The sequence below is a fragment of the Pseudorasbora parva genome, chromosome 4 (genome assembly GCF_024679245.1).
Source record: "Pseudorasbora parva isolate DD20220531a chromosome 4, ASM2467924v1, whole genome shotgun sequence".
Lineage (NCBI taxonomy): Eukaryota > Metazoa > Chordata > Actinopteri > Cypriniformes > Gobionidae > Pseudorasbora > Pseudorasbora parva.
In genome coordinates, this window is record NC_090175.1 from 9,266,185 (window position 1) to 9,290,708 (window position 24,524).

The 24,524-nt window shown below is 40.0% G+C and overlaps 3 protein-coding genes across 4 annotated transcripts in view; 1 reads left to right on the plus strand and 2 right to left on the minus strand.

Moving 5' to 3' along the window:
* Positions 1-24,524, minus strand: part of dcaf15 (DDB1 and CUL4 associated factor 15) — a 100,331-nt gene that overhangs the window by 61,579 nt on the left and 14,228 nt on the right. The gene's annotated exons all lie outside the window — the stretch shown is intronic.
* rln3b (relaxin 3b) lies at positions 653-3,024 on the minus strand. Its single transcript, XM_067442593.1, has 2 exons — positions 2,789-3,024; positions 653-1,461 (listed from the first exon to the last, which is right to left on the minus strand). The coding sequence occupies exons 1-2, from the start codon at positions 2,961-2,963 to the stop codon at positions 1,166-1,168; spliced, it is 471 nt and encodes a 156-aa protein (XP_067298694.1). The 5' UTR covers positions 2,964-3,024; the 3' UTR covers positions 653-1,165.
* rfx1b (regulatory factor X, 1b (influences HLA class II expression)) lies at positions 5,495-22,516 on the plus strand. Of its 2 annotated transcripts, none has more exons than XM_067440790.1 (18): positions 5,495-5,646; positions 7,967-8,328; positions 11,519-11,616; positions 11,782-11,847; positions 12,082-12,137; positions 12,233-12,575; positions 13,570-13,751; positions 14,957-15,076; positions 15,160-15,281; positions 15,420-15,538; positions 16,132-16,241; positions 16,369-16,520; positions 18,684-18,781; positions 19,480-19,629; positions 19,708-19,916; positions 20,804-20,957; positions 21,058-21,103; positions 21,979-22,516. In XM_067440790.1, exons 2-18 carry the CDS (start codon positions 7,989-7,991, stop codon positions 22,128-22,130), a joined length of 2,517 nt encoding a protein of 838 aa, XP_067296891.1. In that variant the 5' UTR covers positions 5,495-5,646; positions 7,967-7,988; the 3' UTR covers positions 22,131-22,516. The 2 variants fall into 2 exon arrangements, with proteins under 2 accessions (XP_067296891.1, XP_067296892.1); XM_067440791.1 differs by having other exon boundaries at positions 11,785-11,847; positions 21,979-22,515.

Sequence of the window (24,524 nt, forward strand, 5' to 3'; positions counted from 1 at the left end):
GAGCTGTATTTCAAAATGTGAAACTTTGTGTTTAGTTCTTTTATTACAAATGAAACAAATCATCAAGAGGGTCATTCCTGGGTTTTTTGTCCCCAGTAATGATCTCACTGCCTTAAAATGTTGAATAATATCCATTTTAAAGTCTTAGTCATAAATAGCACCACTTGAACTCTAAGCATATTGAACTCTGAAGCAGTTTATTTGAATAAATAAAAAACATTTTAGGTATTGAACCACCACATATCACAATTTTTCCTTTGTCCCCAGGCCTGTATATTCCATTTTCATGATAAATAGGTACAACACTTACTAAACTGTTATTATATTGCTAAAATCCTTGATTATAATTGTGAAAAAAATGTAATTACATATATTATTATTAATAATATTTTTATTTTCACAATTATAGTCAAGGATTTTAGCTTGTTTAGCTTGCAAAAATTAAATGACATCATATCATTAAGCAGTCATTATTTCTTTGCAGGGAGAACAACTTGGGCAAGTGAGTGAAAGCCTCAATTATTTTAACTGTCTATTTTTACCAGTTTTATCTTTCAGAATTGATGTGGTCAACCTTAGTTCATCCACCCTGTAAACTTATGAAAAAAAGGTGAGTAGAATGACTCAAAAACCCACTGACACTGAATTCTATCGCAATCAAAACTTTATTCCAGTTTGCTGTTATTAAATCAATGGCCAAACACGAACATCACAAAGACAGAGATGAAGAGAGAAGGTTTTGAACACAGAAACAAACAGGCTCTTCACTTTGGCTAAAATCTGCTATTCCTACACATCTGACACAAATATTTTCATAGGAACAACCTTTAACTTAGAGGCGGTTGTGAATTTATCAATTTCATCATGCAGTGATTTTTAATTGCATATATGTATATCTGTATATGTATATATATTAGCGTACTTATTCCTTCTTATAAATGATTGAACTTGTTTTAATATATTTGTGCACATTATGTTATTTGTTTATTGTATGATTTTATTAATGTTTAGTAATTGTGTGTTACTCTTCGAGGCCTTCTTAATTGCCCATTGGGGACAAATAAAGTTGTTGAATTGAATTAAACAATCTCTTCATTGTTATATGTGAAGGTTGAATGGAAATAGAAGACGAGGAAGGGGCGGAGAAATTGGTTCACGCAGTCCTTTAACATAACGAGCTGATCTCGCTCTTACTGCAGCCCCATTTACAGCAGGCGTTGGACAGCCCGACGACCACGTCCCGCCCCTTCCTGTCCGAGGAGCGCAAGGCCTCCAAAACTTCCTCTGAGATGAGCGAGCGAACGGGCCGGCTGAACACGGGGCTCTCATGACCCTGTGTGGACCAGGCCAGGGCCTCTGAGTCGGGACGGGGTCTGAATGGCAGGCCAGGGAGGATGGGGTCGGCCCAGCTGTCGGAGGCCTCGTCGTCATGAGTGGAGAGCAGGTCACTGGACAGGTCACCTGATCAGAGAACAAAAGAGCAAAAATATGTCACTGTTATTATAGCACATAACCCGTTCAGACATGAGTGAGTCAAGATAATTCTACTGTTAAAATGAACAGATGAACACCAGTACATAAATAAAATATATTGTTTACATTTTTACTGCCTTTAGTAGTAGATAGTGAGTCCTCAAACCGTGTGTCTTGTTGAGGAGACGCGCTGATACTTTACTTTAAAGGATAATTGGCATATTACTATTAGTTTGTTGTTAGTTAGTTTGATCATATTTAATATTTATTTCAATTTAATTTGTGGATTTTTTTGTAGTTTTGTGTGTGTGTGTGTGTGTGTGTGTGTGTGTGTGTGTGTGTGTGTGTGTGTGTGTGTGTGTGTGTGTGTGTGTGTGTGTGTGTATTGTAATCTGTAGTAAAACAATAGAAAATACACTGTAAAAATTTATTTAGAAAAAAAGTTACCTGGTTGCCTTTAAATTTTGAGTTCATTGAAATTAAAATTTTGAGTTAATACAATGATTTTTTTTGTTGAGATTCGACAACCTTTATTAAAATATTATTAAAAGATTTTGTAAGCATATTGGATAATTGTGTGTGTTTTATTTCTGATGACGCAGTGAAACATGCCAAATAGTGCAATTTTCATGATTTATCACATTTTTTATGTGGTTCAGATACAATAATGTTTTCAGTTTCTATTTATTAAACTAATTTCCTTCATTGTATCAACTCAAATTTTTAATTTCAATAAACTCAAAATTTTAAGGGAACCAGGTTACTTTAAAAACCAACAAAAACCAAAAAATGTTTTTACAGTGTACATTTAATTTAATGAATAATATAATAAATAATATTAATTACATTTTAATTCATTGATATTGATAATATTAATATCAATTAATAATTAATACTCATTTGATGTAATTATTATTATACTATTAAATGATGTAGACTAAAGATCGTGTCATTATTTATTTTGATCATATTTAATATTTATTTTCAAATGATTTCATTTTTTGTAGTTCAGTGTAGGCTATAAGTGTGTATTATTGTGTTTTTTTTGTTTTGTAGGCTAGTATAATGGTAATTTAGTTAGTATTGTGTCAAAGCATATAGCTATGCAGAAATACGTTAAACTCTCTCTCTCTCTCTCTCTCTCTCTCTCTCTCTCTCTCTCTCTCTCTCTCTCTGCGTGTATGCTTAAAGTAGAAATAACTTACATCATCTATGGAAGGAAATGTGTGTGTGTGTTCCTCTAACTGTGTGAATTGTATTGGAATAAACAATAAATAAACAGAGCTTCTGATTTGATCATATATCTCACTCTTACCTGCTGAGACATCGACAGACCTCCTCCACCGCGAGCCTCCACAGGTGAAGATGACCGCCCGGATGAACTCTCTGCCGCACAGCTTCACTCCGTACATCGGGTGTCCGTCCGTGGCCTGCGCGCCGCCCAGCAGCGCCACCAGCAGGGCGAGAGTGAGAACTGCAGCTCTACACATGAGGACGAGGATGGGAGTGAAAGTTTGAGGTGCTGGAAATGTTTCTCAGTGGTTTCTTGGTTTTGAAAGATGGTCTAACGATGGTCTCAGCCTGGTGTGTCTTTTATAGGGGTTGATGGAGCCTGCGCTGTTTGCGTGTCACTCAGATCACTGTGATAGCAGGACAGAGACCTTTAGGGAAACAAAGGCCCGGCCCAGGAGGTGATGTCAAATAAAGCGACCTAATCTCATCACTCCTGACCTTTTTGTCGTCATACACAACGTCTAATAATCGCACACAATGGAGGAATGAATGACGAACTTGAACGCACACACTGGTACAGGCGCTGTAGACTAGCCTACTTCAGTCAGATACATGTAAATTTCTATTTAAATTATCCTAAATAAATTATTTTTTATTGTATTAATGTTAAATACGCAATAATCATGTCCTCACTGTATTTCCAATTTAAATTAATTAATTAATGAAAAAATCAAAATGGACAATTCTTATTTTTTATATTGCATATATTTAATATTGCAGTATTTATTATAATCTGTGCATATCATTAGTTTTTTATTTTTTATTAATGTGCCTCTGCCGGCTCGCCTTCTTCCCATAGTGCATCCTGGGGCCATGTGTTCCTCAGGTAAGCGACACACACACACCCGGCCATCCACGTGATGTAAAAGAAAACGTGATTCCTCAGACCAGGCCTCCTTCTTCCATTGCTCTGTGGTCGAGTTCCGATGCTCACGTGCCACTGTTGGTGCTTTCGGCGGGGTCAGGGGTCAGCATGGGCACCCTGACTGGTCTGTGGTTATGCCGCCCCATACACAACAAACTGAGATGCTCTGTGTATTCTGACAGCTTTCTATCAGAACCAGCATTAACTTCTTGAGCAATCTGAGCTCCAGTAGCTCGTCTGTTTGATCGGACCACACGGACCAGCCTTCACTCCCCACGTGCATCAATGAGCCTTGGCCGCCCATGACCCTGTGGCCGGTTCTCCTCTGTTCCTCTTGGAGCACTTTTGATAGACACTGACCACTGCAGACCGGGAACAGCCCACAAGAGCTGCAGTTTAGGAGATGCTCTGACCCAGTCGTCTAACCATCACAATTTGGCCCTTGTCAAACTCGCTCAAATCCTTACGCTTGACCATTTTTCCTGCTTCTAACACATCAACTTTGAGGACAAAATGTTCACTTGCTGCCTAATATATCCCCACTAACAGGAGAAGAGATCATCAGTGTTATTCACAAGTTAAAACATTAAATATGGTATACTTTGATCACACATTTTCTTCATAAGCAGAAAATTTCAACTCTAGACTTTATAGGCAACACTACAATGCAAATTTATTTCATGTGAAGTGCACTAAAGAGCACAGGAGCTGCGTGGGGTCATGAAAAAACATAAACCAAGACCCAGATACTACATAATAAAAGCCAGACTCCACATGTGAGGAACCGTAATACAATGCTACTGCATGATTTCCATATTCATATACCATAGTATTTACATGGTATTCAAAGTAATATCCTCAGTACACCATAAAGATTTAAATATTAGAAAACATATGGGGTGTAGGCTGGGTTAGCTGACCTATGAGACGAGGAGCCCGGGTGACATTTCAAGCAGATAAGAAGAGGATATGGATGTGAGAAATTGAGTGGTGTGTGTGTGTGTGTGTGTGTGTGTGTGTGTGTGTGTGTGTGTGTGTGTGTGTGTGTGGTTATTTAGAATCAGAAACCAGCTTATAAGCATATCAGCAAAAGCCTGTTTCTTCTTAATCATACAGTCAAGAGATAACAAAGTCTGGAGCATATGATTCAGACACTGGCATTCACAGAGATAACAGCACATGGATGAGCCTTCAGCATATGGGCTAATTAGTTGCCTGTCTGACCTTAGTGATAATTTATAGTATTATGATTAATATGCAAATGGACTCACAAAGCATGCATAGCTATAAATAAAGTATTCATAAAAGATTAGAAATAAAATGTGGGGACTTTTAATCCATTTATTCAGGGTGCGTTATTCAGAACCAAGTCTTAATTTCTCTGGTACATTTATGTAGTTCTTCTTTCTGTGGATGTGGATGTGGATCTTTAATGTATTTTGGATTATATTTACTTTGCAAATGGTAAATAAATATAAATAAATATATATCCATGGTGTCAATGTTCAAAAACTGTTTGATATGGCAACGTTTTGTAAGAGTAATGATAATAAATATGATTTTGCTAGTTGTGCACACTATTTTGATACATTTTTTTACATTTACTCATTCACTCTTTTCTGATTGAGTAACAGGAGTTCACCGTGCCGTTTGACTGACAGAAATGCGGTCCAATAAACTAACGTGAAGGGGGCGTGTACTTCTTGCGTAATAGCACAACTCGACTGACAGCAACAGTCAGCGAATGAGAATGTAGGTTTGTTATAGACACTCGTCTTATCCAATAATGCAGAGAGATGACCGTTTCCCTTGGCGACACGCAGCCAATCGCTGCTAAGCAAGAGGGCGGTGCTTAGACGGGTGGGTAGCAACAGTTGCCCCGGTGAGGACGAGGCGCCATAGTCACGGTAGTCGTGGCGACAAGAACCCAGCAACGAGAATCAACAACAACAATTTGAGCCATTAAGAAAATAAAACTCCGCGCCAAACTAAGATCGTCCAGCAAGAAGTGAAAGGTGAACGCAACAACTTTATTTTACGCAACCTCCTGTTGTTTTTTTGTTGCAAGTGCTGAAGTGTGCCAGACGCGATTTCCTCAGTTATCGCGCTTCAACTCGACCCCGCGCCTCTCGCACGCGCTGGCGGTTGTTATGACGATGTCAAATCTGCTCGAGCGCTACAAAATGGCGGTTGTTGTAACGTGAGAGTGTGTGACTTTTACTTGTTGTTTGTTTATGGTGACCATGACGTAAGAAGTGTGTTAAACCGACTTGCTGACTGAAAACGGGCGAGGAGTTTAGGATCAAATGTCAAACAGCGACTTTTGACAGTGATTCTGCATTCGGCTGTAGTCTTTTTCTCGGGGCTCCGTTTATTTAAAGCAAATGACGATGAAATGTAGGCATTCGGTTGATCAGAGTCTCGTGAATTGTATTTTCAGGCAGTTGAAAACTTTGTAGAGGGAGTCGTCGAACAGCCATATGTGTGCCAGATCAGCTCCAGTGCGGAGGGAGTGGAGGGGGCGTGGTCTGGATGGGGCGGGGCGTGGGAAGTTAAAAGGGCGTGATTGACAGATGTCTATACAGTTACACAGACATATACAAACACACACACATACTATGTATTATATAGGTTATGTGTTATATATTAGGCTATGTATTATATATTAGATATATATATAGGCTATGTATTATTATTGAGCCAAAACCTTAGCCTACCAAAACTTGCATGAAGATCACAAATTTAAGTAAAACTGTTGTAGCAGAGGGCTATAGTAAGAACAAAAAATAATATATTACACAGCACAATGTTTAGTCAGATTTATGGTCTGTCATTATGAAAGTTTGACATTTTGCATGTACATTTTTTAGCACATTTGAACATATATGATGCATGTATGCATAAAGTGTTGTGATTTCAAGCCCTCTTGTTTTTTGTTTTTTTTTAGGCATGGTTTTAATGATGTGAGCTGTTCTTTTTAGGCTGTTTAACACAATGTCTTCCTCGTTAATTCAGACAGGAGCTTCATGCGCACACTGGCACATACTGTCATCACAAGACAGGGCACGCAAAGGCCGCCTGTTACCTCTAATTTGAGGAAAAACGAGAGTACTGTTAAACAAGTTTAGCCAGCTCAAAACGGCTAAGGATTTATATGCATCTTGACAGGCAAGGAGAATGCGAATAGTTTTACATGCAAAAAACAACTACCTGAATTGAAGTGAGACGAAATGCTTGACACTTTTCAGCTAAATTGTTGTCGTTAATAAAGTATTCAAAATGCATTATGTACTAATTCTGTATTCAAATAACCACTTAGTTAAGCTAGCAGTAAAATGGCAATGAATTTGGTTAGTAAAATGTTTTATAAGATTTGTGTACTTATCATAAGGCACCATTGCTTTTGTAAAATAATATATTAAAGGGATAGTTCACCAAAAATGTAAATTAGCCCATGATTTACTCACCCTCAAGCCATCCTAGGTTATATGACTTTCTTGTTTCAGACGAATACAAACCGAGTTATATTAGAAATGTTCTGGCTCTTCAAAGCTTTATAATGGCAATGATGGCAGCGGAAAATTTGAAGCCCAAAAAGTGCATCCATCGATTATAAAACTGCTCCACACGGCTCTGGGGGGCTAATAAAGGCATTCTGAAGTGAATCGATGGGTTTTTGTAAGAAAAATATCCATATTTAAAACTTTATAAAGTAAAATAGCCAGACCACCGTCCATATTCAACTTGCGGAAAAAGTGTAGCGCCTCTTGCAGTTTAAGACGCTCCGCAGCGTCGTGTCAGTTATGGTTTTTCCGTAAGTTGAATACAGAACACACACACAATATATCATGGCATTATCCCTGGATAACTTTCAAGTCCCTATACGTTCCCGTTGTCAAGATCATATGCACTTACATGGCGATTGCCAAAATAACATAGACATTTGATGCAGTTTCACTCACCGTCTGCGGTCTCGACTCATGACCGGACAAACACACACACTTGCAGAACTCCGGAAAAACAAACTGCATCCACTGTTTCCTTAACACTGGGTTATTTGGGAAGCTGAACAAGACTTCTCTTGTTTCATTACTGGATGAATCAGCGTTTTTGTTGAAAACAAACACTTTAAGTGTATTTTGCATGTTTTCTTTCCACTAGTCTTAAAGAATACATGTTATGGAAGCAAAATAGCCCAAAATCTCAAAATTGACAGTGCATGAAAAAAAAAAACAATAGTTCTGCCTGAAGTGTTCTTCCATAAAGGACACAAGTGTAATTGTGCAATAACCCCTAAACACAGGCTTAATCTGTGTTTTTCATGTCTGTTTGCAGAGGGATTTTGGCTGTTGTCGTCATGGCAACTTCAGGCTACCCTGCCGAGGAGCTTCAACCCTCCCAGTCACAAGGGGGCATTGTCACAACAGCCTCATCGACCCAGCAAAAAGCCACTTCCACCACCACGTCTCAGTTCCTGTCCGACATGCAGAGCTCGCCGGGGTCTGCTTCAGCACAGACGGGCTCAATCATAAGAGCACAGGCCACGCCCTCAGTCACTCAAAAGAAAGCCGTCTTGGCCACGCCCCCTCAGGGAGCCGTGACCGCTGCGCAGTATGTCACAGGGGAGATACAAAGCCCCGCCTCCCAGCCAGGAAACGGCCAGAGCGCCCAACAATACATAGTGGTGACCGTTACCGGTGAGCACACACACTTTACTAGATACATGTGGACTTAACTTCCCATGCCACACTTAATAGGGATTGAAACATGTGTCAGTGTCCGTGACGTCACCCATAGGATTCGGATAAGCCGTTCTGAAGCGTAAAGTAGAGACGAGATGGCCTTCGCCATCTTACGAGCGCGTCATTGCGAGTCACTCCCGGATAACAGAAAATGGGCAAAGAGGCGGGATGTGGGCGGAGCTTATGTGACGCAATGACTATTGACGGCGGATAAATAGCTATCCACCTGTCACTCTAAGTGGTCACGCCCTTCATTATGCAGAACTTTAAGGCTTTATAAAATGTAAATGAATGAGTTATAAAAATATTCACCCCCTCACAGTTTTCATGAAGGGCAGAATTAGCCGTATAGACCAAAAACACAATTTGTACTAGGTTGTAAACATGTTTTTTTCTGTGATTCCTCGACTAAGGACTAGGGACAGGCTCCAGACGGGAGCAAAATCTCATTTAGCCTCATGCTAAAATGCCCAACTTTACAGCAGGAAAAAATATGTTTACAGCCTGGTACAAATTGTGTTTTTGGTCTATAGGGCTAATTTTGCCCTTCATGAAAACTGTGAGGGAGGTGAATTTTTTTTATAGCTCATACTCTTGCATTATATAAAGCCTTAACGTTCTGCTTAATTAAGGGCGTGGTCACTTTGAGTGACAGGTGGATAGCCGTTTATCCGATGTCTGTTAGTCATTGTGTCACATAAGCTCCGCCCACATCCTGCCTCTTTGCACATTTTCTGTTATCCGGCGTGACGCGCTGCTAAGATGGCGACGGCCATCTCGTCTCTACTTTGCGCTTCAAAACTGCTCTGCAGAATCCTATGGGTGACGTCACGGACACCTTAACCATATTTTTTTACAGTCTATGGAATTGAACCTGCAGACCATCACCATTACACCGTGCACTGCGTGTACGAAAGTATGTGTAATGCGATCTAACAGACACCTGACACTTTCTAGGTCTCACCCTAAATAGAAAGACCTCGAAATAAACGCAACAGCAACGGTGTGTATCTCCACACATGTGCCTATGCTTTTTATTTAACAGCGTCGCACATACACGCTTTTTCTTCTGATGACTGAACAATCTAATGCTCTAATTGGCATCTGTTATGACAGCAGTGCCAACTCAGCAGCCTGGAGGTGTGTGTGTGTGGATGGACTTCCTGTCGCAGCAGCTTTAGAAACTCACACAAAGTTTATTTGAGAAAGAAGGGGTGGTACTGTGAGACCTGAGAGACTAAAGATAGTGGCCACAAAAAAATTTAATTAAAGAGATTTATAATGTTACAAAAAATGTCAAATAAATGCTTTTGAACTTTCTAAATCCATCAAAGAATCCTATATATATATATATATATATATATATATATATATATATATATATATATATATATATATATATATTATATATATATATATATATATATATATATATCTATATCAGGGTTTTCACAAAAATATGAAGCAGCACAACTGTTTTCAACATTTTCAATAAGGATCATGTGACACTGAAGATTGAATGCTGAAAATACAACTTTGACCACAGGAATAAATTACATGATATATTATATTCAAATAGAAAACAGTTATTTTAAATTATAATATTTCACAATATTACTGATTTTACTGTTATTTTGATTAAATAAATGCAGCCTTGGTGAACAGAAGAGACTTTAAAAATGTTTTATTATTAATTATTATATATATGTATAATATATATATATATATATATATATATATATATATATATATATATATATAAATAATACAAAATCTCAGCATAAAACATCAACATAAATTGTGTGTGTAAATATATATATATATATATACTAAAATTTATTTATAAAATATAGAAAAAGTATAGTATTATTATAAGTATTATTTGTAAATTTTTTAATTATATTTCACAGATAATCATTTGTCGTCAATATGAATAAAAAAACATCTAAACACCCGTGGAAAGCTGTAGTTGAAAGCTGATCACGTGAGGGATGGCGATATCAGAGAATAATGTAATTGAGTAGAGAGATAAACTGAAGGATACAGGAAAATAAAAGCCACAGGTAAAGAAAACGACCCAAATCCTCATCCTTTCTTTAGCTTGATTTCTCCTCTCTCAATCTCTCTCTCTATCTGATACCCGTGTTTACCTGAACGAGAGCTTTCTTGCCCCATCTGTGGAGATTAATTGTTCAAGGCCGCCCGGTATGAGCGGGATATAAAGAGAAATGGCTGGATGAGTCTCAGTGTTGAGATCATGTTCTACAGCAGCTGTCTGTACAGTCTGGATGTGCTGTATCGTAAGTACGAGGGCTTTTGTTTGTTAGCTGTTTCTGTATTGATTTGATTTTTAATTTCCTTCTGTGGGTTTTGTACAGAGCAAACGCGTATCTTCCCCTTTACACAGTCATCATTTCCTCCTTTCTGAGAGCGGTTTTGTCACGTGTTTCCTTCTCATTTCGTTTTTTTGTCTCTTTCTTTTCAGTGTGTCTTCCTCTCATTGTGTGTCTCTTACACACACACACACACACACACACACACACACACACACACACACACACACACACACACACACACACACACACGTCCTTTGAAGTAAGATGTGGTGGATGTTAGATTCAGAAGTGTAAAGTGGCCATAGTCTCCACTTTTGCTCCAATTTTGTTTTTCATCCCCGAATGTTCCTCTAAACTAAACGGGTTGTTTTGGCTACTGTAACTTTAAGATGTAAATAACCTAAGACTGGTAACCTGGCGTTAACAATGCCATAGACAAGTTGCTGAATACTGAATATGCAAATGTGGTTAGTCATATGTTAATGAGCTAATCAATCATGATGATTTCAGTCATTTTTTTTTTTGTGTGTCCAATTTTTTCTATTTGTGATTTCCATTTGAGTGCAATTAAATATGAATCTCACAACATCAAGACTAGGGTTGCAAAGTTAAAGTTATTTTTTGTAAACTTTTGGAAAGTTTCTGGAAATTTACCAAAAATGCTCAGCCCCTTTACAACCCTAATCAAGAAGACCAATCCTGTTTCATTGAAATTAACTCTTTAATATGCAAATGAGTTTCTGGGAAGCATATTATATTATAATTTAATGCTTATATGTTTTTTTCTGTCTGTCTGTCTGTTCATATAGAGGGCTCACTTCACTCAAATGACTCTGAATCTAGTTCTTCTCCAGCGGGACAGACAGGTGTACCCACACAGGTAGTGCAACAGGTGCAGACAGCACAGGTAATGCACGTTCATTTGTGTATATATGAGTTATATATATATATATATATATATATATATATATATATATATATATATATATATATATATATATATATATATATATATATATATATATATATGTATATAAAAGCCGTAATAATCACTGTGGTGGTCTGTGCCCAGCAGAGGTCAGTTGTTCAGGCCCCAACCAAGAGTCTGGGGGTCAGTAATCTACACATCACACCTGAGGTACACACACACACACACACACACACACACACACACACACACACTTCATACCTTAAAGTCCACATTTATATTTTACATCACATATACATGTTTTGTTTTATTTCAAGAACCTGAGGGAGAGATGGGTAGAAATAAAAGGGTTCAGCTATGGGAGGCAGACAGATAGCAGGCAGCCATTTAAGCGTCTGATGTCAAACTGGTGTTTGTTTTCTTTGTTTGTGTGTGTTGGTACAGCATGTGTACTCAGGCCAGTTTGTGGAGGGAGACACCAACTACAACAATACTGCGATGTGAGCATAAACACAAGTTCTTGTGGTGTATATTTCACTTCTCTTTACTCCTGAAAACATTTACCTTGCTCTGTATTTCTCTCTTCCCTTCTCAGTCGTCCCAATAGTTACTCGTTCACTGACTCCTCCCTCTTTCCTCAATCCACAACCTCTGCCACTTACTATGACAATTCACCCACCACCGGGTCGCAGGTCACGTCTCCTGCCACCACTCAGGCTGTGTCTGTGGCCTCCGGGACGGGCACGGGGGTGGTCTCCATGTTCTCAGAGGGCAGTTCGGGGATCGCCGTGGTGACTGGTGGGTCCTCGTCGGAAGTGGGCGGGGCAGGGGGCGTGGTCAGCAGCGGAGGGGCAGGGAGTTACGTCATTCAGGGCGGGTACATGCTTGGAGGAGGGAACCAGAATTTCGCACACAACACGCGTGCCTCGCCTGCCACTGTGAGTATGTTTGTTTTCTCTGGGCGAAGCATTCTTCATGCCCGTACCACCAAAGACTTTATATATAGGAAGACGGTACACTCTGATTGATTATGAATGAGAGGGAGTGCAACGCCCAGTATGGCAAATAAGCCCCGCCTTCTAAAGTAAAGAGCCAATCGTTGATTGGTAAAGTCATTGCGACACTGCAGCTGCCGTTAGAAGCTCCGGTTGCTATGAAAACAGGCAGAGCTCTGAGATAATAATAATAGTAATACATTTTATTTATAAAGCACTTTTAATTTTAAAGAAAATCTCAAAGTGCTACAAAGGGAGGGAAAAAATAAAATATTTAGAGCAATTAAGAATTAAGTTAAAATCAACACAAAATTTTTAACACAAAGCAATTTAAACATTGAAAAACTTTCTAAACTTTAGATTTGTGTTTAGGTTTGCGCATTAGCATTGTCCAGGCTGCAAAATGCAGTTTTTTATTATTCAAGCGTTAAGAATCCAAATTTATGAGACCGTTGTTGTCAGATTTCATTGGTGATTTCAAATATGAAATTTAATTGTAAGCTTGGCGAACAGTTTTGGAGAATTTCTCCATTCAAAGAGATGGGAGCTGCTCTTGCATGCCCAAGAGGCGTTTCCAAGATGGCCGCCGAGTGAAATGACTTGTCTTAAAGGGACTTTGGTTTCACCCAGTGTTTTGCGTCATCCGTCAGACTTTTGTTGACAAATAAACGTGGATATCTGCTAGGCTTTTGACAGCTCTAGGTTTTTTTGTTGTTGTTGCTGTTGTTAACATTACAGATTAAACTTCAGCATTTTTGTATTCTCACCCTGGGGCAATGCCAAAATCAAGGGCAGGAGGTTTTGGCTAAAGGGAACATCACAGTCCTTTATCTCTGTTTTCTCTAGTCATGTAGCATCCATTTCAAAAACATTTTCACCTTTCTGCTGTTGAATTTGCCCTCTGACATCTAACACCATGTTTTCTGTCTGTCTTCAGGTGCAATGGCTGATGGATAACTACGAGACAGCTGAAGGTGTAAGTCTTCCTCGCTGTACTCTCTACTGTCATTACCTCCTGCACTGCCAGCAGACTAAGCTAGAGCCTGTGAACGCCGCCTCGTTTGGCAAACTCATCCGCTCCGTGTTCATGGGCCTCAGGACCAGACGTCTCGGCACCAGGTACAATCACACTGTCCAGACCTTCTTCCACGACAAGCTACGTGCAACATTTTGCCCTATTTCTATATTCATTATACCTGGTAGCTCCGCCCACAGTCAAATCTCATTGGTCCAGACAATTTTGATTCAGTAAAAAGAAAAAAATATTTACCAAAAGCCAGGGCTTGACATGAACATCCACCAACCTGCCAAATGCGGATGTATTTCAGCAGTGGTGTGTAACGCAGTCACTCCTACTAGCTACTTTTGACGGGTTGAAATTTATATACAATATATAATTTTTTTTAATTGTAGTCTTTTAAAAAGGCATCCAAAATAATAAAACACTAAACTAAACTAAGTGTGGTTGTCAAAAATATATTTTTCAATACATTTTGATACTGAAATATATCTAAAACACTTCCAATTCTAATTTCCCGCAGAATAGACTCATGATACAGCTGCGCCTTCTCTCTCTCATCTTTCCGAAACACTGAGTTGACACACAAACCCGCCTCCACTCACTCGTTTTATTTGCTCCGGATGAATATTGTTGCTGTTACAGGGCTTGAATTCCGGCGTGGGATTGGCCATATTACGCATAATTCAGTCCCATAGATTTTGTTCTTACACCCAAAGTGAGCGTGAGTTCTTTTTCACTGCTTATTGCACTTAAACGGTCAAATACACACAAAATAATGTCAAAATGCCGATCTTGGTGTGTTTTCACATAAACACAGTCAGTTCTGTATTAAGTGAACGTAAACAGCTGAGAAAGAAAACCTGTGTAACAGTATAATGGATCCGTGCGTCAGGTTTTAAAGTGACAGCAGCCTAATAAACCTCCTGCCAAATTATGAGATAATATTAAAAATATCTCTATGGCAGTTTTTCCCCATAGTATTGATTTCAAATTGTGGCCAGTAGCTTGGACTGGTGAGCAAAAAAGTTAAAGTCGAGCCCTGCCAAACATATTTTACTTCAGCTAGTTGCTGAGTTAACATTTCTCATTTTTGTTTAGCTGAACTTGAAGTACTAAAGCTTTAAAATTAAACTGCAAATATAAAAATAATATCTAATTAACAAAAACTATAATAGTATATCAATGATACTAAAATAACACTGGGTTGAACAGGCTTTATATTAACGTGTGTGTGTGTGTGTGTGTGTGTGTGTGTGTGTGTGTGTGTGTGTGTGTGTGTGTGTGTGTGTGTGTGTGTGTTCAGAGGGAACTCTAAGTACCATTACTATGGCCTTCGAATCAAGAGCAACTCCCCCCTGCACAGACTGGTAGAGGACCAGCAACACCTGGCCATGAGACAACAGCCGTATTCACAGAAACAGAGGTGTGTGTGTGTGTGTTTACAGATTGTGTTGATGATCACTTGCTCTTGGTAGTTTGATTGACAACCCTCGTCTCTTGATAAAGAATAAAGCCTGTGCAGAAGGTGGAGGGACTGACCAATGGAATGGGCCTGGGGGTGGGGCATCAACAAGGGGCGGGGCTATCTGACATCAGCGCCCAGGTTCACCAATATCAGCAGTTTTTAGGTAAGACAAACATCTGTCTCTATACAGGTTATTGTAAAATGGAAATGTAAGGGCAGCTCTCTCTTCCGGACATGTAATCGTATTCTACAGGAAATGACATCAACTGTTTAAATGTGTGTGTGTGTGTGTGTGTCTCAGATGCATCTCGTGGTCTACCGGAGTTCCCTGTGATCGAGGATGAGGGTAAATCTCTGCCGGACGGGCTCTTTTCTCAACACGTACACACATATCAGCTGATCTACAGAGAGCATTGCGAGGTGAGTGTGTGTGTGGGGGCATGTTTTTGTGAAATATCAGGACACAAATGTGTATAATGCCATGGGTATGACACAGGTATTACAGGAGAGGGTGAAATATGAGGACATTACCCATGTCCACACTTTTCAAAATGCTTATAAATCACAGGATGAGTTTTTTTTAGAAAGTAAAAATGAGGAATGTTTCCTGCGATGGGTAGGGGCAGTGTGTGTGTGTGTGTGTGTGTGTGTGATGGGTAGGTTTAGGGGCAGGGGCAGTGAGTGTGTGTGTGTGTGTGAGTGTGTGTGTGTGTGTGTGTGTGTGTGTGTGATGGGTAGGTTTAGGGGCAGTGAGTGTGTGTGTGTGTGTGAGTGTGTGAGTGTGTGTGTGTGTGTGTGTGTGTGTGTGTGTGTGTGTGTGTGTGTGTGTGTGTGATGGGTAGGTTAAGGGGCAGGGGCAGTGTAGGAGGATAGAAAATACGGTTTGTACAGTATAAAAACCATTGCGCCAATGGAATGTCCCCACATTTCACAAAAACAAACGTGTGCAATCGGGATGTCAGATGTGTGTTTATTGTAGTGTTTTGGTGAATAACGTGTGTGTTTGTTTGTAGGCGATTCTGGACGTGATGATAAACCTGCAGTTTCCTCTTGTGGAGACGCTGTGGAAGAGCTTCTGGAGGTTCAGTGAAGGGCAAACCAGCGACACGGACACACTTGACCTGTGAGAGCCACACACACACACACACACACACACACACACACACACACACATATATTGGCTCCTCATACAGTCCCAGGCATTGTGATGTTGACTTGTGTCTCGCTGACGTCTCTCTCTGTCTCCACAGTCATGATGAATCAGAGAAGCGTTTGCCCAAGTCAGTTCTGGTTCTGTTGTGTAAATATGAGCCCGTCCTCCAATGGACCCGCGAATGCGACAACTTGCTGTACCAAAGCCTAGTGGAGATCCTCATCCCTGATGTCCTGAGACCCATCCCCAGTGAGTAACACAACTCTATGTCAACTCCATCCCACTGAGGTACAAAACTCTACACAACGCTATGCACATTATATATAATCACCATCCTCTGTCAGATTCACAACCCTACACTACGCTATACAAACCATATATCAACTCCAGTCCCAATGAGTTATTCCAAACAAACATTCACAGTAAGATACACAAATCATAAATTCTACATGACTCCATTCAAACTCTGCATTAGGGCTGTGCAATATGGAAGAAACATGCAATATCTTGCTAAATAATGCGATATAATATTGCTATTAGTGTGTAAAATCTATTTAAATTATATTTTTAAAAGTATTTAAAATCTGAGAATGATATTATTTATGTGTTTCACATTCTTTCTGGGACAAGAAAGCATTGCTGCAACTTCTGAAAGTGACCAGCAGTGTTTTAGCAAAAATAATTTTAGCATCAATGTAAACAAACAAAAAACATAATGCAAATATTTAAATACCAAAAACTCTTTGACATGCATTCGGCTTCTTTCTGATATCGTTCACTTAAAGCATAACCGACTGAGTTTACATGAATACTCATCAAGACAGCCATTTTGACATAACTGTGTGTGTGTTGACAGATAAGTAACATCATTCAGATCTTGCGCGCCGTTGCGATATACATATGTACATTTGCGATATTTCGATAATTTCGATATATTGCACAGGCCTACTCTGTATCATCTCCATCCAAAGTATGTTACACATAAGGGATAATGTACACCCAGCCGGTTGTTATCGCAGAATAAACCCTGACAGAGTGATGCTCCGCTTCGCGTCGGGGTCCTGATCACTCTGAAGGGGTTTATTCTGCGATAACAACCGGCTGGGTGTACATTATCCCACTTATTACACGGCTACTAGTCTCAAATAAATTAGACACAAAATATTGTCTTGAGATTAAATATTTGATTGGCTCTTAAGCAAAGCTTCCACGAAGAAAAACAGTTCCAACCTGCTTTAAGCCTTTATCTATTGCTGCTAAATGTTGAAAATGAATGCTGAAAGGGTTAGTTCACCCAAAAATGAAACCAAGCCTATGATTTACTCACCCTCAAGTCATCATAGGTGTATATGACATTCTTCTTTCAGACAAATACAATCAGAGTTATATTTATAAAGTCCAGGCTAACGTTAATCCAAGCAGTAGTTGTAGTTGTGTTTGAAGTCCATAAAAAATGCAGCTGTCCGTCAAATAACGTGCTCCACACGACTCCGATGGGTTAATAGAGCCTTCTGATTCCAATCGATGCGTTTGTGTAAGAAACATATCTATATTTATAAAGGAAACCTGCCTTGAAGTCTTCCATTGTAACCCACGACTGTTTAAGCCACAAGATGGCGCCAGCGTTAAGCACAGAAGTAGTGCCGGTCAAGATAACTCGTAGTACCCGGATGAGCGGTTGTTATCTGGAAATAACATACCGCTGGAATGTGCGATTGACCAATCAGAATCAAGTATTTCACAGAGCCGTGTAATAAAATTCTATAAGACACAAACCTAGAAAGCCTTACACAACTCCATGAAAACATCCCTAGTGAGTTACTAAACTCTATACAAATTATATATAATCACAATCCTCAATGAGCTACTCAATGTGATACAAACTCTATATCAACTCTATAGTCCCCATGAATTACAAAACTCCAAAATAAACTTACTATAAACACCATTCCAGTGAATTACAACTCTACACAGACTGTCAACTCAATCCACAGTACGTTTCAGAATACTATTAGACACACCCTTTAAAACTTGACACAACTCATCCCCAGTAAGTTGCACAAACTCGATAAATTCTAGTCCCAATGAGTTTCAAAACACTAAGCATATTGTAGCTAACCAAACTCCACACAAGCTACACAACTTTACATACACTATACAACTTGATATAAAGACATAATCAGTGACATCTACAATTCCAAAAAATCTAAGCTCTATATATTTATACAAAACCCTAAAAATAGTGCAAACTCTTCACTACTCCATGCTATTCAATTGAACTCAGTACAGCTCAACATTCTCAACACATTCTGATCATTTAAAGTCATTTTGTTGCAGCAAATGACCATTAAAAAAAAATTTAATTCGATGTCTCAATATCTTTATTTTGAATCTCTCTCTGTGTTCCTGTAGGTGCCTTAACTCAAGCCATCCGTAACTTTGCAAAGAGTCTGGAGAACTGGCTCACCAATGCCATGATCAGCATCCCAGAGGAGATGGTCCGCATCAAGGTCTGATACACACACAGATTTCTCTGACTCGCCTTGGGAACAAACCAACAGTCTCCACTGATTTATTGCGGGGTGCCGCCTCCTTGTCATTTCTGACTTATAACAAAAAAAGAACAATGTCTAAAAGCTGATATGTGACAAGGTGTTCAGAAAACAAGCTAAAAAAAAACAAAAAAACAGACGTTTTTATAAGCTGTAGACCCAAAAAACGAGCATTTAAGGACGCAAAAGTGGATATAGGCAATAGAGACGGAGCGTGACATGTTATATTACACTGAGAACTAACATTACGCCCACTGTTGATATAATATATACAACTGACATTTGGATATTTGACAACATGTTTCCTGCACACGTAGGGAAACTGAGACATACGGAGTGTCAGGGTCCCAAAACTGACCCATTCCTCCTGCCGAAGCTTCACGTCTTATTGCCTGTATCCACTTCGGTCTCCTTAAACGCTCTTTTTCGGGGTCGACCGCTTATAAAAACGTAGTTCTGTGTTTTTTAGCTTGTTTGCTGCACACCTTGGCACATATCAGCTTTTAGACATTGTTCTGTTCTTTGTTATAAGTAAGAAAAGACAAGGCGACCGCTTCACGCGATACAAAGTCAATGGAGAGCGTTGGATTGCCCCTGGGCCCGGTGTGGGCGTGGCCTAAATGCACTCTGTCTCTAACGGTGTGTGTTTTGTGTAGGTGGTGTGTGCGGGAGCGTTCGCTCAGACTCTGCGGCGCTACACGTCCCTCAATCATCTGGCTCAGGCGGCCCGCGCCGTACTGCAGAACACGGCTCAGATCACACAGATGCTCAGCGACCTCAACCGCGTCGACTTCACCAATGTACAGGTAACACAGCTCGCTCTGTTCCAGTCACATCCTCGGATATCCCTGCCGTTCTCAATATGTGTGTGTCTGTGTGTTTAGGAGCAAGCCTCGTGGGTGTGTGGCTGTGAAGATGGCATGGTCCAGCGGCTGGAGCAGGACTTTAAGATCACTCTGCAGCAGCAGAACTCTCTGGAGCAGTGGGCCGCGTGGCTGGACGGGGTGGTCTCTCAGGTCCTGAAGCCGTACACCGACAGCCAGACCTTACCCAAAGCGGCCAAACTCTTCCTGCTCAAGTGGAGCTTCTACAGGTGAGAGCAGTGCCCAGTGTAGATAGTTCAATTCTAGTCAGAATATGAGTCTGATGCTCCATTGGGCTGTGATTATGGGGCGTTTTTCAACCAAACCAGGAAAGACCTCAATTGGACAGACCTACAACCAATCAGAGCAACGAAGAGACACATAACGTAGTTGTCAAATGTCAACAGAGCTCAACTGCACTGTGTTGCCAAGTCTGCGGTTTCCCCGCCGGTTGTTTTCCATCTCCGCGGGTTGAAGCGACCTCAATTATGTGATATATAGACCCAGGAATGCGAATTTTAGCAGACAACCTTGCCAAAATAACACACATTTTACCCCCCAAACGCCATTTTTTCTCCCAGAGATCCCCCTGAGAAGCTATTGGGTTTGGTTAGGGCTAGTAGTTGGCGGGTTTGTTGTAAAACTTGGCAACCCTGTCTGCACGCGCACTGGAATAAACGATCTTTGCCGGTCTTGTAAAAAAAATAATTGAAGGACACACAGTTACTTACCCACATGATCATCATTTCAGAGAGAAATAGTGAAGGTGAATGCAGATACGAACAAGCTCTCTGTTTAGGATTCGAACAAATTCAGCCCAAGCGCCTTTGATGACGTGATGATTAGGTTTCTGTTTATGATCTGTCCGTCATCGTCTAAAGCTCGCCCTGATGATCTCATTGGTCAGAATAGTTTCTGTTCAGCATAATTACTCCTCTGTGGATCGAGTCCAGACCGAACCGCCTGAGCTTAAATGTTGTGTGCGTGGCTGAGTTCGGCTGGCATCCAGGCTAGTCTATTTTAGTATATTGTCATAATCTCTGTGTGTGTTTGTCTGTGTGTGTGTGTGTGTGTGTGTGTGTGTCTGTGTGTCTGTGTGTGTGTGTGTGTGTTGTAGTTCAATGGTGATCAGAGATCTGACCCTGCGCAGCGCAGCCAGTTTTGGCTCGTTTCATCTGATCAGACTGCTGTATGACGAGTACATGTACTACCTGATCGAGCACAGAGTCGCACAGGCCAAAGGAGAGACGCCGATCGCTGTTATGGGAGAGGTACGCCTCTATACACACACACACACACACACACACACACACTTGCATACTGTCAAATAGACAGTCATTCAGTGATTTCACTTAATGCGTGTTGTTTCAGTTTGCCTGTCTGAACAGAAGTCAGAGGTCAATGGATCCTGATAAAGGTACACACACACACACACACACACACACAATGTGTGATAATTCAGAACAATCAAAATGCCTGACATCTGATAGGAATTCTTTTTTCCGAGTGAGCTTTTAAAGAAATCCACATTTAAATGTAACCCCATAGCACTGTTCTAGCAATCAACCAGAACACCCTAGCAACCCTTTAACAACAATCCAGAATTCCCTAGCAACCACATTGCAATGTTCTAGAAACCAACCAAAACACCCTAGCAACCCTCAAACAACAATCCAGAACTCCATAGCAATACTCTAGCAACCAATCAGAACACCCTAGCAACCCTCAAATAATAATCCAGAACTCCATAGCAATGCTCTAGCAACCAACCAGAACACCCTAGCAACCCTCTACCAACCACTCAGAACACCATAGCAACCATCTACCAAATACCCAGAACTCCCTAGCAACCCTCTACCAACCAACCAGAACACCCTAGCAACCCTCAAACAACAATCCAGAACTCCATAGCAATGCTCTAGCAACCAATCAGAACACCCTAGCAACCCTCAAACAACAATCCAGAACTCCATAGCAATGCTCTAGCAACTACCCAGAACACCCTAGCAACCCTCTACCAACCACCCAGAACTCCCTAGCAACCCTCTACCAACCACCCAGAACTCCCTAGCAACAACCCAGTACTCCATAGCACTGTAAAACTGTACCAACCATCTAGAATACCCTCACGACCCCATCGCAACACTTTAAAACCATTTAAAATTTTGTAGTAATTCTTTAGCAACCACTCCTCACACTCTAGCAACTGCATAGCTACGCTCTAGCAACCAGCCAGAACTTTCCAGCATCAGGACAGGAAGTGTCATGTATCTGGTGTGTGAATGTGTGCAGATGAGGAAGAGGACGATGAGACGGATGAGACCGATGAAGATCAGGACATGCCCGTTCCGGATAACTCCATGGTCCTGGGGGAGGAGGAGTCACTTGAGCCGCCCACAAAACTGGCCCGAACGGAGCTGTTCAACAACACCGCTCAGAACTAACACACACATTCACACTTACACTCTGTCTGCATGTGCGGAAGTCAGTTTGGGATCTCAAATCCAATCTTCAGTTTAGCTGAAGTGTTCGAGGAGGTTCAGTTCTTTTACTGTAAACACAGAGAAACACGAGGAAGCGATCATTTGAGTGCACAAGACCCCAGAGCTGCTAATGATGAAGCATTTCTAGAGAACGGTAACATTTACATGCCTTAATTAAACACACACACACACACACACACACACATATTCATTGCCTTCATTATATCAATCAAAGCTGCCATGTGTCTTTACTCTTAAAGGAACAGTTCACCCAAAAATTTAAGTATTCACCCTCATGTCGTTCCAAACATTTAAAGGGATAGTTGACTTTAAGATGAATATTCTGTCATCCTTTACTCACCCTCAAGTTGTTTCAAACCTGTATGAGTTTCTTTCATCAGCTGAACACAAGGGAAGATATTTTGATGAATGTCAGTAACCAATCAGTTAACTGGAGCCATTGACTTACATTGTATTTTTTTCTCCTACTATGTAAGTCAATGGCTCCAGGTAACTGATTGGTTACTGACATTCATCAAAATATCTTCCCTTGTGTTCAGCTGAAGAAAGAAACTCATACAGGTTTGAAACAACTTGAGGGCGAGTGAAGGATGACAGAATATTCATCTTAAAGTCAACTATCCCTTTAAATGACGTATTTTTTGTGTGTGAACCGTTCCTTTAAGAGCCCTGTTCTGATGAAGTCCACCTGCTCCATGCTGCCATAGAAATCATGCTTTGCCAAAGCCAATCATACCTTACCTGGGCCTGTTCCTCATTAATATTCATGAGTGTAGTCATGTAAGGTGTCTCTGAAGACAGAACAGATTTTGCATTTCACGGCACTTGTCCTTCATGCTTTTTTCTTTCTTTTAATATTAATGAAAAAAAAATATATATATACAATTGTGCTTTAATCGGATGTCTAATTTTGATGCTTTTTGATTCGATCATTGTTTGATGCTAATGGTTCAAATGTGCCTTGAGAGGATTATTCAAGCTAGAGATCCATAAACGTATAAATAAATGTCAAAAACATTCATGAGGATGTTTTTTTTTTCAGGCTGTAATCTGATCAAGCCTCGTTCATAAAACATGAGCAGGCTTCACATTATCTTGTTCAGTTCAATGCAAAAATGTACATAAAGAAGAACGATTCATTCAGCTCAAGTTTCATGAATGAGGTTCAATGTGTGTTTAATCATTGACCACCGCAATTAATTAAAAGAGTCATGTGTTCATAAAGAGATTCATTTCATCTGATTCATTCACAAACACACTGAACACATGTATTAGCTTGTGATTGGATGCTTTGGTCATGCGTATTCTGTATCTAATTAAAGCCCGTTCACACCTATAACGGTAACTATATTAGCATTAGCATCCACACCAACGGACGAAATCCACTGTTTATACTAAGCAAGCGCTGCAGTTTTGTCGTCTGGCGCTTTAAATGCTCGAGCCCTTTGAAGCAGGATGGATTCTGATTGGCTGTCAATGTTTTTATCGCTAATCATCTGGGGAAAAAATGTTCAGCTGGTTTGCTAGCCAATCAGCTGCTAGTGTGTTATGGCAAAAGTATAGTCTGTTTTGTGTTATGGTTAGATTTGACTATAAAGTCTCCAACGTTTATAGTCCAATCTAAAGAGTGAAATGATTCTGCAGCAGTTTTAATGCCACAGGTTAACGCTTCATGAATAAAATAATAGATATGCTAGTGATGATTATGAATATGCGCACAGATTAGCACAGGTTTATATTGTTTTTTGAATATATATCAGTGTTTTCTTTAATTGTACTATATGCAAATGGTATGGTTTTAGTTGTATGAAATGATTCCAGTGTTTGATTGTGCTAATGTATGATATAGTTTTATTATCTTGTACTGTTGAAACCATAATGGCCTTATTTGAAATGTAACTGTAGCAGAAATTGATGTAAAAATCTGTATTATTGTGCCTCAAAGTTCAGTGTCCCTTTAAAAAAAGCTTTTAAGAAAATTCACGCATTCACTTGTGCTGTTTTTGTTGAAATCATTAATTTTACTAATTGTCAGGGTCAGTATTGTTACCTAAACTATTAAAATAGACTATATAGCCAAACTTTTTGGGACATCTGCCTTAATTAATGCACATGAACTTTAATGCCATCCCATTCTTTATCCGTAGGGTTTAATATGGAGTTGGCCCACCCTTTGCAGCTCTAACAGCTTCAGCTCTTCTGGGAAGGCTTTCCTCAAGGTTTAGGAGTGTGTTCATGGGGATTTCTGGCCATTCTTCTAGAAGCGTGTTTGTGAGGTCAGGCACTGATGTTGGACGAGAAGGCCTGGCTCTCAGTCTCCGCTCTAATTCATCC